Genomic DNA, 15,529 nt, shown 5'->3' on the forward strand with positions numbered 1-15,529 from the left:
ATGGGCTGAAGGGTCCCGGGTTTGATTCCCACCAAGGGCACATACCTTGGTTGCAAGCTCAATCCCCAGCCCTGATTGGGGCATGTGTGGGAGGCAACCAATCAACGTGTCTCTCTCATATCGATGTTTCACTCTGTCTCTCCCCCTCCCTTGCACTCTCTCTAAAAATCAATGAAAAAAATATCCTTAGGTGAAGATTAACAAAACAAGACAAAACAAATCATCATACAAATTAATCTACGGACACAGGCAGAAAACAAGATGAGGACTGTAAAGTGGTCTGTAAAACAGAGAGATGCCAGGGATGGTTCTTGGGGACCCGTGGGAGTGTCTGGTCAGCAATTAAGACAGGGGAGTAATAAAGTGTTTATGCTGAAAACTAGGAAAAATTAATAACTTTGCCAGGGAAGCCAGAGAAATAGTAATCTCACAGAGCCCAGCCCCAGAAAGAACTCTATAGGGAAATTAAAACCTATTATTTTAAAGTCAGGGGATGCTTTCCGAACTTAGAAGGATGATTGCAAAGAGCTCCAGGAAGCTTGGACTCCAGAGGCCAATGACAGAAGCTGTGAAATCCGGTCTGTGAAAGATGCTGCCGAAGCGGAGTGCCACCACGCTTCTAAGGAGCTCTGCCCCGACCCGAGGCACAGGACTTTAGCTGGGTGTTATTTCCAAAGGAAAATAGACAGCACTTGCCACCATTTTGGGATACGCTGGAGGCCTTTGGAAGAAGTGCTTGAATAACATTTTTTTAAAAAAATTTATTTTGTTTTATTCGATTGATTTGAGAGAGAAAGAGAGAGAGAGAAACATGGATTTGTTGTTCCACTTATTGATACATTTGTTGGTTGATTCTTGTATGTGCCCTGATCGGGGATCGAACTTGCAACCTTGGCATATCGGGATGATACTCTAATCAATGGAGCTTCCCGCCCAGGGCCATTTAGCCATCATTTAACCACTGCTTAGTAGGAGACTGTGAGGGTCTCGGGATAGTGTCTTGGGAACCTAATCTTATGTACCACCAAAAGAGGTGCAGTATAAAACTGTATGCAGATTAACAGGACGTATAGGGTATCCCCCAAAATGTATACACACTTTAACAGCTGATTTCTATTACGTTTTAAAAATGAAATGTACTTTAATACAGCGGTCGCCAACCTTTCGGACCTCATGAACCACCAGTGGTCCACGGACCACTGGTTGGTGACCGCTGCTTTGATAAACACTGCCTTTATAATTTTCAGGGGACACCCTATAACAAATTAAATTATTTACTTCCTTATTCAAATACATATTGAGTGTACTATGCACAAGGCACTGTGCACTAGACATGACTATTTCTGGGGACTTTATCTAGACGTTACTGTATCTGGGATACAACGATTGAGAAAAAAGCCATAGTTCCTGCTTTTACGGAGCTCACACCACTGAGGGAGAGGATAGACATTTGTCAACAAAATTACAAACATCAATGCACAATGACCACCTCTAACACATGCCATGTAGTTTCTTAACGTGGGTTAAGAAAGCTTGTGACAGAACTGACGCAGAGAGGCCAAGATCCGAAGGGTCGTAGAATCCTTCACCAGGTGAAGAATGGGTTAGTGGGTGGGAGCACCTTCTAGGCAAGGGAACAGCATAAGGCAAGGCTCCATGTCACAAGACAGAGCACTGTGTGAGGACCCAAAAGGTCATCAAGTGAAGGACATGGAAGACAATAAGGCTGGAGAGAAAACCAGGTCTGTGCTATGCAGCGGCCCCAAGGCCATGTAAGAGTTTTTCTCCTCATCTAAGTCGTTAAGTGTTTTAGGCTCGGTGGGCATGGGGAAGGGAGAGAGATTAATTGATTGATTTGTGTTTTGGAAAGTCCGCTCTGGCTGAGGCTGGAGGACCACTGGCTGTGTAGTAGTTTACGTGAGAGATCCAGACTTGGACCAGAGTGGAAATGCATAGATATGAACAAACAGACATATTAGGGGAAATCAGCAGGGGTTGCTAAGGTTGGACACAGGGTTGAGAGGGAAAGGGTAGATTATGCCTGGCTTCCTGGCCAGTGTAAAAGAATAGATGGAGATTCCTTCACTGAAAATTGAGGCCTGGAGGACCATGGGGCTTATGGTGGTTGGAAGACAGGATAAAAAAAAATGGGCTCAAAGAATGTGTTGTGAAAACATCCAGGAGGCAGTTCGAACAGAGCGCTGATATCAGAAAAGACATCTAGGCTGTGATTTTACACTTGTGCTTTATTTCAATATGGGGACCATCAAAATGACAACTGTCACCTCAGGATAAAGGATAAAAAGAGGGCCTGGCTCTTGCAGCTCGGCCACTGACATGCCATCCAGACTGAGGAAGACCCCAAAACTTCGGGGCCACGCGAGCCACGGCCACGGCCGCACTGGCAAGCACAGGGAGCACCCGGGGGGCCGCGGGAATGCTGGCGGCCTGCATCATCACAGGATCAACTTCGACAAAAATCACCCAGGTGACTGTGGGAAAGGTGGTATGAGGCATCACCACCTAAAGAGGAACCGGAGCTTCTGCCCACCTGTCAACCTTGATGAACTGTGTTCCCTGGTCAGTGAGCAGACCCAGGTAAATGCTGCCAAAAGCAAGACTAGAGCTGCTCCGATCACTGATGTGGTGCAATCGGGCTCCTACAAAGTTCTGGGGAAGGGAAAGCTCCCAAAGCAGCCTGTCATTGTGAAGGCCAAGTTCTTCAGCAGAAGAGCCGAGGAGAGGATTAAGGGTGTTGGTGGGGCCTGTGTCCTGGTAGCCTGAAGCTACATCGAGGGAAGTTCATTAAAATGTCCACAAGTAAAAAAAAAAAAAAAAAAAGAGGGCCTGGAACTGAGCCTGGAAGGGCTCTAGTTTTTTATGATGAAGCAGAAAAAGAGGAGCCTGCAAATGAGATAAGAAGCAGTCAGAGAGGAATGAAGAAAACAAGGAGAGGGTTATAATAACAGGGTTCCTTTTCTGGAACCAGAAGATGCTGAATGGTCCCTTGTGTAAAACAGTTTAATCTTAACACAATTATGAGAGGCTGTACTGAGGAACAGTTAAAACAGGGGCCCTAAAGCTGTTCTGCCTGGACTCAAATCTCAGCTCCTCTGCTTGATGGCTATGTCACCTTTAAGTTACGTTAACCTTCCCGTGCCTCAGTTTCCTCATTTGTAAGATGACAGAGGATAAGGGGTCTTAATTCACAGGGTTGTTGTGAGGATTAAATGAATTAATGAAATAATGTATTCAAAATGCCTGGGAGAATATCTGATTTACAGTAATAGTCACCTGACGTAGCTATAAGGACAGTACTTATTATACATTATTATCCACTAGCAAAAGAGTCATTGAACAAACACCAGCTCCAAAGCTGAAGCACAGGGAATTTATCTAAATTGAGCTTAAACTCAAGGGTCACACTGAAGCGGCCAGTGGTCACTCTGAATGCTGCAAACCTGTGTCAGCTTTTGGTGGGCAAAGACCCTATCATGAGAGCCTTCTTGAAACCTAAGAGTACAGTGCTTTAGACCGAGAAGGATGCTTATCTGCTGATAAAGAATCCCTCCTGAAAAACACTTAGTGCAGGACACATAAGTGGCTTTTCTGCTAATTCCTGCCCTGCATTCATTTAAGTATGTCCATCTTCCAAAGCCAAATTCAAGTCCTACCTGCTTCATTAACCCTTCAAACATGCCAATCTAAAGTGATCTCTTTGAACTCTAAACAGCACTCTACTTAAGATGATACCATCCAACTGATGCTTAATATAATCACTCACATTTCTATACATATTCCAGCAGACATTACACTCATGGCCTGGCAGTCTGGGAGGCTCCGGGGATAAAGAGGTGAATTACATAAGGTTTCTGTTGGTAGGAAGTTCCCACTTTGTAGTAGAGAAGACAGAGCTAATCAATAACCAGAACACCATGGGGCTTTGTATACAATGTCCATTTTGCATATTTTAGTGGAGAAGGGAGCCAGAAATCTTAAGGACTCATCAGAGGAGGTTATATTTAATTGGTGCCTGCATAAGGGGAAATGGACCCGGCTGTGAATGTGTTGGGAGCGGGGTGAGAATGAGAAGTAAAGAGAAGGATATTGAAGGAGGAATGACACAGTATGCCTGCAGCCCAGCTGTGGAGCCAAGTCTTGTAAACGTGGTCTGGGAGGGACCTGGTCTTCTTCAATTTCTTGCAACCACTTTTCTACTTTCTAACCTAATGCAGTACAGAGCACACAGGAGATGCGAAGTGAATATATTTGTTTTATGAATAAATGGATTCAATTAGTTGTACTCAAAAGGTATTGTTTTTATTTCTTTTGGCAATGTGTTGAGAAAACATTCAGTTAACGTTAAAAAAAAAGTAAAAAAGAGCACTACAGGGTTACTTCTAACAGGAAAACAAAACTATCTAAAGATATGGTTATAGGAAATCTAAATGAGGAAATATTATGCAGCCATTAAAATACTAAAAAGTTTTTAATGGCATTGCTAAAAGCCTTAAGGTTTGATATACAAAAAAGCAGTATATACAACTGCAACAACAGTGCTGTCCAATACCGCAGCCACCAGCCACAGGTTACTGAGCACAGCCATGTGGCTAGTTGGAGTTGAGATGTGCCATTAAGTGTAATATATACACTGGATTTAGAAAGCATAATATAAAAAAGAAATGTGAAGCATTTTATTAATAATTTTAAAAACACTGATTACAGGTTGACAATTTATTATTTTATTGGCATTAAATGAAATGTATTATTAAAATTAATTTACCTATTATTCCCTTTTATCTTTTTTCAATGTGGCTGCCAGAAACTTAAATGCACACATGTGGCCCAGACTGTATTTCTACTGAACAGCACTGGTGTTGAGGAGATCTCAACTCCTCCATATGAGATACACATAGAAAACTAACCCAACAGCAGCTCTGCTCCCTGGATTGTGGTTTCCCCCTCTTCTATATATTTTTCACGTCTTCCAAATTTTATTCATTAGGCACATATTACTATATAATCAAAAGGAATGAAAAGAAAGAAATAAGACACAAATAAAAACAAAGAGAAAAAGATCTGGATTTGGCGTAAAGACTTGGTTGCTGGAGGCTGAGGAAAGAAGCCCAGGGAGACCCCAGTGACTTTCTGTCACTGGCGGAGGGTTAGCACACAGAGGATGCTGGCCAGCTGTTCTTCATCCTAACTGGAGACAGAGAAAAGCGGAAATGGGTGTTAACGGCAGGAGGGGGCCTGTAAGTTAAATATAGGGAAGAATTTCCTGAAGTGAGGGTGTTTAAACTCTGGAATGAGTTATGGAAGAAGCCTGGTCCCCCAAGGTCTTTTAAAATACTGCAGATACCCATATGCCTTGTGTGTTCCTGTCTAGAGGCAACGAGATGACTTGTCAAGGTTTCTTCTAAAAGAGGTATCTTCCAGTAAATAACCCCAATAAAACTTTCTTTTTCATTTATTTTTGACCAGGCTTCACTTCTGCTATTCAGAATGCCAGCCTACAAGAAGCACTCTGAGAGGCAAGCGTATCTGCTACAGCTACCTTAAGTAGGGCTCTTGAGACTTCAAAGACAGTGTCATTTGATCTAAATTTAAAAACCAACATCAGCTAGACAACATGTTTTTCAAGTCCCTCAGGGGTCACCTGCCAGAAACTAGTTCTGAAATCGGCCTCTGCATGATGGAGAGAAGGAAAGAGGCCAGATTTGCTTTGTAAAAGTGAGGCTTTTAAAAACTGTTCATGCTGGGCACTGCCTTAATGTCAAAGATGAGTATTTGGCTTAAAAGCAGTACTACTATATTGTTACCTTTTGTAGATTGGCTTACTTGCTGTAGGTTTTCATCGTTCTCACTTTACTAAAAAAAAAAAAAAAAAAAGAAAAGAAAAGAAAAAAGAAAAAAGAGAACCATTTTCTTAAAACGTGCCAAAGTTCTTCGTTACTTATTTGTTTATTTTAATGTGCTGTTGAGCCTGATTCTATTTATAAGAAGGAATGGAAGGCTAGGTCAGCAGCAGCACCATCTAAAGATTTTAGCCCTGAAGTGAGATGACCGCACATAAAGCCACTAGTTGCTTCTCCCCAAGTCACATCATTCAGTTCTAGAAGGAATCTGGAGATACTGTCAGCAAGCCAAGGTCACTTTTCACATGCTCTGTCCTCAATAAGCTCAATGAAACCGATGCAGTCTCCATACAAATAGCACACTTGGCTCAAAAACATCAAATGAGTCAGTCCACGGTTGGCCTTCATCACTGGAACAGACTGTCCGCTGAAGCTGGGTCTCAGCTTGAAGTCCCACATGACAGTAGGAGTGAACAATGCATAGGAATATTTCTGCAAGTTACATCCTTCAAAATATTTAGCTTGCCTTATCTACTCATTTAGATTATAAACTAAACAACTGTCAACTAGGAAAAGACACGGCCAATCTTACACTCTGGAATCTTCTTTTGTCCCTTGAATAGTGCTAGATGCAGAGGAGACACTTAATGAATTGTTAAATGCATGAATAATACTTAGCAATACTTTCTGTAGTCCTTTTTAGTTTATAAACCACTTCGACAGACATTATCTCATTTGCTCCATACAACTATACTTGGGAAATAGGGCTGGTGCTATTAACTCTACTTAAAAAATGGATATTCAAAATGATTTATGAAAATTAAATAGCAGAGTTGAATTAGAGCCTACATTTTCAGATTCCCAAATCCAGTGCTCCTTCCACTGTACCACACTCCCTTGCTGCTAGACAGTTTAAGCTTTATAAGAGGGAAAATTAAACTTAGAACAAAAAATTACATGTATAAAGCAGGACAGATGGCTTTGAAATCCTGCTTTTATGTTTCTTAACTAATGAATTAAAACAGAATTATTTGTGTTTCTTTTGGTCTTAAAAGTTCTTAAATTCATCACAGAGTTTAGGACTCTAAGTTCTCTACCTCTCTGATGTAAATGGGGTAGGGCACGCAACTAAAAATGCTTTCTTTCATCAGAACTGCTGCCTTGATTTTGCAGTGCATGTTTCTGTATTTGACTTCGGTGGGTTGCCCTGTGGAAGGTAACAGGTGTTAGAGGGCTGGGGAAGCGCAGAGAAAGAAAAGCATGATCACTAACTAAAAGGTGTAGCCTGATATAGTCAAAAGAACATGGGACTAGGAGTCAGATAGTCTGGGTTTCTGGTCCCAGTTCCATCACTTATTACCACGTGATCTTGGCAAGTCACTTCACAAGTCTAAGTCTCAGTTTTCTGACCTGTAAATCAGTGATCATCGTCCTTGCTCTCCCTCACAGGTTTGTTGCATGCTTAAATAAAAACATGGAAACTTTTGCAAAGAAGAGACTTTTATTATTCACAACTTCTAACTACAGTGAGAGTTACCTAAGAAGGTAGCTCTCCAAAAAAGTAGGTAGGCAAACAGATTTGTAGGGTACTTATCTCTAAGGCTTCTGAAGGTACTTATCTCAGTTTCTCCCTGGGAGAAAGTGAGAAGGAGATGGTGAATATTTTGTAGTCTCCTTACAAACAGATATAGAATATGGCTTAGTTATTAAAATATTTGACCAAGAGTCATAGTCTATTATCTTTTTGTAAGGGGATGAATGTATATATTAAAGGAAAACAAAACACCTTTAACAAAGAATGGATTTAATTCTTACACTAGACAATAGCTATGATTCACTCATCTGTTAGATATTTATAATAATAGCTACCATGTACTCAGTACTACTATGTACCAGGCAGGATGCTAGGTATTTACACACTTAATCTCTATGATTAAACCCTATCAGGTAGGCACTATTTTAAGCTGATAGCTCCAACTTGCCTGAGGTCACAGACACAGTAAGTAGTGGAAGTGGTACTCAAACCCAGAGCCTTTACCTGCTCTTTACACCTGGGCAACTTGTTTCCTTAACTGACTCTGCTCCATACCCCAGGCTTCACATGTCCAAATCCTTCTCGTGGTGCCAGCCCACTCAACTCTATCTCCTTAGTGAAGGTTTATCCAATTCTCACCAACACCCCTCACCAGGAAGGAAATTACTTCCTCTGAATGTTCTAGGTAACTTATCTACCTTTCTTATAATACTTCACACTTTTTATTTTTCCATTTTCTATGGTCTGTTCCTATTTCATTGCCTAAATTAGACTATAAACTCCTTAAATGCAAGTTCAAGCAGCATGTTCCATGAACAGAACAGGATTCATCCACATGCTCATCGCTTACCAAGCTCCTCCTTCCTCAATGCCAGGCTGGATCCCAGGATGAGCAAGACAGTCCCTAGCCTCCAACTGCTCAAAAGCTGAGTGGGTAAGACTTGGTAGGAGAAGTGGACCTAAGATACTGAGGGAATACATAAGTATCTCTGCATCAGTCCCTGTACCTGTTGAGTGAGTGAGTGAGGTAGGATATGAGTTGGATCTGAAGTGAGAGCAACATGTGGATAGGGCGAAGGCAAGGACAGGCTATTCTAGGATATGGGAAGTTGTCTGAGAAAAGAACCGAGGTCCTAATGCATTCAATAAAAAGGAAACAACTGAGGTCAGAAATGACTGTGGTATGCCGGGGGGTCAGTTGAGACCGGGTAAGAGAGCATGAAGAGACATAATTGAGGGACTGTCCCAGGACCCGGATGCTGGGCCCCAGCACACAGCCTGTCACAGCAACCTCAGCATCTCTTCCACGTGGTTCCTCATGTCACTGCAGCCAACGAGAGCAGCTCGCATGCACTTACCTCCCTGACCAAAGCTCAGCACTAGCACCAGCTGTGCATGTGCGTTCTGTTTGAATCTTAGACCACTTAGTAGTGAAAACATAAGAAAAATGGGATGATTAAGTGCCACGCTGGTGGCTTCTAACCAAAATACTCAAGAGTATAACCCCTGAGCTGAAATTCTGCTTTTAAAAATTGTGTTGCTTGGAAGTTATAAGGGGGTTAGTCATCCTAGGATGAGAAAATGGGGACTCCTTCTGGAAAGAGCTGGCACAAAGCACTGAGCCCCACGGAACAGTGTTCGTAAGGAAGAGGGGCTACTTGTAGGATTAATCAGGTAGATGCTCTTGGTATTAGGTAAGAATTATGTAATGTGAAAGAAAAAGAGGAATTTTAATCACACTGTCTTTTCTTTAAAACAAAACAAAACAAAACAAGCTATCACAGAACTTTGAAGCTGGCCACTCAGAGGGTTCCAGTGCCTGCGCTGGTCCTCAGTCTGAAATCCTCGATCCTGAAAGAACATACAGCAATTGCTTCCACAGAGACCCATCTGTGAATGGCAACAACCCACAGAAAATGGCAATGTTTTCTTTTACAAAAGATGTAAGCGGCTCCCTCAGGAACGTGAGTTTTTTTACCCTTTGCCCTAAGGAGCACAGGCTAGAGAGGTAACTCCTCCATCCACGGCTGCTCTCGGAAATTCTCAGATTTCCTCTGAGGCTAAAGGGCTTGTTCCAGCTTTGTTTAGATTTGTAACTTCCAGCCTGCCTTCCTGCAGTGGTCTTTCCTTGGGATCATTATGTAGCATTCACTTTGCAGGACTTTGCATCTACCCATTTTTCATTAGAGCTCCATAAAGCGGAACCATACTACTCATTCATGTTAATGTGCTTGGCACCGTTGGCAGAGAGGGGTACTGCATAAATGTGTCAATTTGTGGCTTAATGGTTTTTTTACACCAGTGCCAGGAGACCTAGATTCCAGTTATATTATTAGGGGCTCATGGGTCAACTATTCTTGGAAAGTCACTTAATTTTTCTGTACCTTAGAAATGAAAGTTGTGGAAATTACAGTGTCCCAGGAAGAGAAAGGCAGGCAGGTTGCAATGATGAAGCAGTTCTATGTAAGCATTTTGGGTAAATTTTCTAAAAAAGATTTTCAGAAGAAAGGGATCTAATCTCTGAAGTTCCAGTAATTTGCTGTGATTTTGTTTCTTGTTTTAAATATTTACTCCCCCACCCTAATATTGCATTTGCAGTTCATAATACTTTTCTTGAAAAGGGTTCCTAAGTTGTATAAGCTCTATGTACCACAAAACTCAGATTCTCTCAATCCTAACATGAATTTGCATTCCAGGCAAGGTAGTCTGTTCTTTGCCAATAAAGCTACTGTACCTTTGCCAATACTGTTCCCTCCATGTGAGGAGTGGGGTGCGGATCATCGCAGTAGAGAAGGAAGGACAGAAGGACAGTGAGTGTTGTGACTCTGAGTCAGGAAAGAACTTGCTCATGTAACTAAGGAGGTCAGTGTAGCGACCGCCCATGAGAGAAGGGTGGGAGTGGTGTCAGATGCAGCGGAGAGGAAGGGGCCAGGCAGACCATGAACAAGAGCTTGGATTTTATTCGCCAGGGAAGAGGGAGTGATTAAGATGTAACTGAACATTTTAAAGGTCACTTTGGCTACTCTGGAGAATGAACAAAGGTGGGAAGAGAGTAAAATCAGGGACACAAACTGGACTAGTGCAGTGTCGGGTTAAGAGAAGGCAGGGATTTGGACTGGGGTGGTGGTAATAGTGATGGTGGGAAGTGGTAGAGATGAGACCGTTTGCGGATGATTAGAATGAATCTAGTGAGAGTAATGAAAAGAAGGGAATCAAGGATGATTCCCCTGGTTTGAGCAATGGGTAGACAGAGCCACTTGCTGAGAGAAAGAAGACTGGTGGAAGGATAGCTTTAGATATGTTGAGGTTGAGATGTCTGTGATATTTCAAAGGGAGGTGTTAAGCAGATCTCTGACTATACAGAGTTTGTAGGAGAGATTTACACTGAAAAAATAACGTTGAGAACCATAATATAAGTGTTTATAATATAAGTGTCAACCAAATTCATGATCGCCGATAACATATCGAAACACATGCGTGTGATTGGCGCCAGTGAGAGCTTTATATGTATTGCGCATGCGCGAGTCAACTTAGCCTTTTATCTATCTATCTATCTATCTATCTATCTATCTATAGATAGATAAAAGCCTAAGTGACCTTTACGACCAAACAACCAGAATGACTGGTTGCCCAGTTGCTATGATGCGTACTGACCACCAGGGGGCAGACGCTCAATGCAGGAGCTGCTCCCTGGTGGTCAGTGCACTACCACAGGGGGAGTGCCGCTCAGCCAGAAGCCTGGCTCACAGCTGGAGAGCACAGTTGCAGGGGCGGGAGCCTCTCCTGACTCCACGGCAGCGCTACCAAGTGGCGGCAACAGGCCGGGATGAGCACAAATGGTGCGGCGTCTGGTCCCAGCTCAGGCTCCTCTCTGGCTGCCTGCCGCTTGGCACACTGCTACATCCCCCGAGGGGTCCCAGATTGCGAAAGGGCGCAGGCCAGGCTGAAGGGAGCATCCCTCCCTCGCCATGCACGAATCCATGTACTGGGCCTCTAGTATAGAATAAATTTACTTAATTAGACCTGCTTTCTGATTTAGCTAAACTTTTTCCAGTCCAGTGAAGCAACCCAACTTCTCTTTCAGGTAACTGTCAGCAACACAGCAGTAAATATCAACATGAAGCAGATTATGATTATAGATCACACAAGGAGAACAAAGGGCGAAACATTTAACTGCAGCAGTGTTTGACTGTATTTGGCGCAGTGAGAAAACCTGAAGTCATTTTCAAGTTCCACCATTTCTTACTTCTTTTCAGTTGGGTCAAGCTTCTAAACTTTCTAAATCTCTGTTTTCTGGCTAATGAAAAGAAAATAGGATTCCACCGAGTCTCCTATCTACCTACTCCAGGACTTCTGTGAGGATCAAATGAGATGAGGCACGGGAAAACGCTTCACAAACATTTGGTTAAAGTGTGAAATGTCTGCACCTGGCTATAAACAAGTAGGGTTTCTGGGCTGAAGAAACTCCGAGGAGGCTAGTCGCTAGGGAGAGGAAGCCAGGCGTTGCTACATGATGTCATTACCCGGTGCCCACAGCAACCGTTTCTGGGCTGGGCTGGGCAGTGGGCCACATTTTGCGCCATGGGGTCTTGGCAGTGTTGGCTGTGATTTGGTGGGGTGCCGCTCTGGGGTGGTGGCGGGGCCTGTGTCCCACTTGGGGGAAGCCGAGTGTTGTTTTGTCGGTGCCAGGTCCGTGGTGCTGTTTATTTTTAAATGGCCAGTGCGCATCATAGCTTCCGGTCAGATGGACGGACACTTAGCCATATATATATATTATATAGTTAGTTAGTTTTCAAAACAAAGGGAATGAATGTGATTACCTGAGAAGAGAGTAGAGAGAGAAAGAGAATGACCTAAGACAGGACCACAGAGAAGTCCATATTTAATGATCATGTAAGTAAGGAGGAATATGAAGGACAGAGAAAGAGCTGCTGGAAGAAGGAAATCTATGGGAGGGTAGTATTGTGGAAGCCAAGAAAGGAGAATGTTTCAAGAATGTAGGAATGGTACTGAGACGAAGAATAGGATAAGGATAGATACGTGTCCTTTGACTTTGGCAACATAGAGTTCAGCAGGCACCTGCCTAGAGAAGAGGAATTCAGGTATACTGATAGAACTGGAAATCAGCCTGGAATGGGTTAATTAGGAATTGGAAAAACATCATAAATAGGCCTATAATCATCATAAAAATTAAAGCAGTAGTTAAAAATCTGTATTTTCCCCTCAACAAACAAACAAACAAAAAACACTAGGTTTTTCTAAGTTTTTTCAGTCCTTCAACGTATAGATAATTCCTACTGTGTACAAACTGTTTCAAAGAGAATAGAAAAGAAAGAAAAGATCATCAATGTATTTTATGAGGCTATTACAACCTTGCTGCCAAAAATCAGACAAGAATTATATGAGAAAGAAAAATTATAGGCAAGTTTCATCTCAGTTCACAAATGTAGATTTCTTTAAATATTAGCAAGTCAAATCTAATAATATAGGAAAAAATAATATATCATTACTAGGTAGAGTTTATCCCAGGAGAAATAGTTTGATGTTAGAAAATATATTAATACTTATTGGCACATCTAACATAGTAAAGAAGAACAAATATAGTATTATCAATAGATTTAGAATAAGCATTAGATAAAATTCAAAATACACATTCATGATTTAAAAAAACATGAATAGAAAAGACACTTCCTTTTGCTAATAAAGTACCTATGTTGTAACCTGCAATAAAGTAGATATAATACTTAATGGTGAAACGTTAGAAGCATTCTCTTTAAAATCAAGAATAAGACAAAGATATTCACGGTCACTGCTCCTCTTCTATAATAAAATATAAGACAATAAAAAGTAATGACAGTTGTAAAAATAGAAAGAAACAACACCATTATTAAAAATAAAACTATATACACAGAAAATCCAAGAAAATCTAAGACAACCTATTGTATTTAATGTTAGTAAGGTTGCTGGATACACTCGAAATACAAAAAATCAGTGGTATTCCTGTATACTTACTACAAAAAAGTTGGATGTTGTAACGAAAAATTTATAACATAAAAATGGGAAGCTACCTAGGACTAAGTATCTAATAAAAGATTTGTAAGACCTTTATGAAGGAAATTAAAATACTTCACTGAAACATGTTTAAAAAACATATAGACACCATGCTCACAGTTAAAGACTCAATATCATAAAGCTGTCAAATTACTCAAATATAATTCATATGTCAAGAAAAGCCAAATGAATTTTGAAAAAGAACCATAAGTAGGAGTCCTGCCCTAGCAGATTATCAAGGAAGTTGGGGTTACCTTCCTGTTCCCTTGCTCTGAAGGAATGTGATTTAGGAGTAACAGTCCTGGCCTCTCTCCATCCTCTCACTCATAAGCTCTTTAGTAAAAGAGGGCCTTTTCTGAGTGGTGAATTTAGAGAGAAAAATAAAACCTGAGTATTCCTGGCTTAGCCTCGTCTGGGTTCCTGCAGGAGCCCTCTGACCGCTCTCTGCAGAGTAGTCAAGGAAGGGCCTGCCTCTGCGGGGAAAGCCCAGGTCCCTCCCGTTCACACTGTGACTGTGAGGGCAAGTTTAATTTTGAGTGACACTTGCAAGCTCTTCTTATTACAGATCTAAAGCCACATTTTCCAAGAGGCTTTGTCAGTAACAAAACTGACATTTTGATTTCTATTAGTCTGTCTCTTATATCTCTTGTCTCAAATTGTTCCAAATGTTAAGGGGAAGAGGGATGCTATTTATTGGGCATCCTCAAACTTCAACAAGGCTTACAGAAATTACATCTTATAATAATTACACATGTGGTACTAGCCTAGGCATCGACAAAACAGTGACGCAGAATAGGGAGGCTGGAAACACATCCATGCAATAAGTGAAGCTGGTATATAAAAGAGATGGCATTATCAAACAGTAGACAAAGGACAGACTCTTCAATAAATGACACTGGGACAATTTGCTGCTTGTACAGAGCAAGACTCAGTGATTAATCAGGTAATGTGTGGGTTACCTCTCTTTTAAAAAATTATTTTAGGTTATTTACCATTCTGTTATAAAAACTCTCATGGATTATATACCTACTAGGGGCCCGGTGCACGAAATTCGTGCACTGGGTGTGTGTGTGTGTGTGTGTGTGTGTGTGTGGGGTGGGGTGGGGGGAGTGTCCCTCAGCCCAGCCTGCCCCCTCTCACATACTGGGAGCTCTCAGGCGTTGACCCCCATCACCCTCCAATCGCAGGATCGGCCCCTTGCCCAGGCCTGACGCCTCTAACAGAGGTGTCAGGCCTGGGCAGGGGACCCTCATTTCCCCCCATCACTGGTTCTGCCCCCAGCCCAGGCCTGATGCCTCTGGCCCAGGCGTCAGGCCTGGGCAGGGGACCCCCAGACTCCTCCGATTGCTGGCTCTGCCCCTTGCCCAGGCCTGATGCCTCGGCCAGAGGCGTAGACCCCATCACCCCTCCGATTGCCTGATCGGCCCCTTGCCCAGGCCTGACGCCTCCGCCAGAGGTGTCAGGCTTGGACAGGGGACCCCCATCTCCCCCCGATCACTGGCTCTGGCCCCCGCCCAGGCCTGAGGCCTCTGGCCCAGGAATCATGCCTGGGCAGGGGACCCCCATCTCCCTCTGATTGCTTGCTCCATCCCCCGCCCAAGCCTGACGCCTCTGACCCAGGCTTCAGGCCTGGGCAAGGGGACCATCATATCCCCCCAATCCCTGGCTCCGCCCCCCACCCAGGCCTGATGCCTCTGGCCCAGGCCAGAGGAGTTGACCCTCATCACCCTCCGATCACCAGTCACCGGATCGGCCCCTTGACCAGGCCTGAGGCCTCCGGCAGAGGTGTCAGGCCTGGGCAGGGGACCCCCAACTGCAGCGGCCCCGCGATCGTGGGCTCCGCTTTAGGCCCAGGCAAGGGACCCCTAGCTCCCGGGACTGCCAGCTTTGACCGTGCCCAGCTCCCATCGCTGGCTCCACCCCTACTTCCTGCTATTACTGGCCAGGGCGGAAAAGGCACCTGATTCTCTAATCATGGCTGGGGGGCAGGGCAAAGGCTCTTAGCTCCCCCTGGGTTTCCGATCACTGTCAGTGGCAGGGGGCTTCTTCCTGTTTTTCCTTTCGCCTCCCTGCATTGTGCCTACAT

General features: G+C 43.2%; 2 protein-coding genes across 5 annotated transcripts in view; one reads left to right on the forward strand and one right to left on the reverse strand.

Moving 5' to 3' along the window:
• UVRAG (UV radiation resistance associated) overlaps positions 1-15,529 on the reverse strand; it is a 291,490-nt gene that overhangs the window by 12,278 nt on the left and 263,683 nt on the right. The window contains exon 15 of one of the 4 annotated variants that reach the window (XM_059708403.1): positions 4,356-5,206. The exons of the other annotated variants lie outside the window; for them this stretch is intronic. Coding sequence (XP_059564386.1) covers positions 5,203-5,206 — 4 coding nt within the window. The 3' untranslated portion in view covers positions 4,356-5,202. Of the gene's footprint in view, positions 1-4,355; positions 5,207-15,529 lie in introns of those variants that run through there. 4 annotated transcript variants of the gene reach the window in all.
• On the forward strand, positions 2,331-2,832 carry LOC132240779 (large ribosomal subunit protein uL15-like). The gene has a single exon (XM_059708406.1). The coding sequence runs from the start codon at positions 2,338-2,340 to the stop codon at positions 2,782-2,784; it is 447 nt and encodes a 148-aa protein (XP_059564389.1). The 5' UTR covers positions 2,331-2,337; the 3' UTR covers positions 2,785-2,832.

Source organism: Myotis daubentonii, chromosome 9, assembly GCF_963259705.1.
Source record: "Myotis daubentonii chromosome 9, mMyoDau2.1, whole genome shotgun sequence".
Classification (NCBI taxonomy): domain Eukaryota; kingdom Metazoa; phylum Chordata; class Mammalia; order Chiroptera; family Vespertilionidae; genus Myotis; species Myotis daubentonii.

Excerpts from the sequence above, each read along its gene's own strand:
- LOC132240779 (XM_059708406.1), top strand. The coding sequence starts at position 2,338 with ATGCCATCCAGACTGAGGAAGACCCCAAAACTTCGGGGCCACGCGAGC.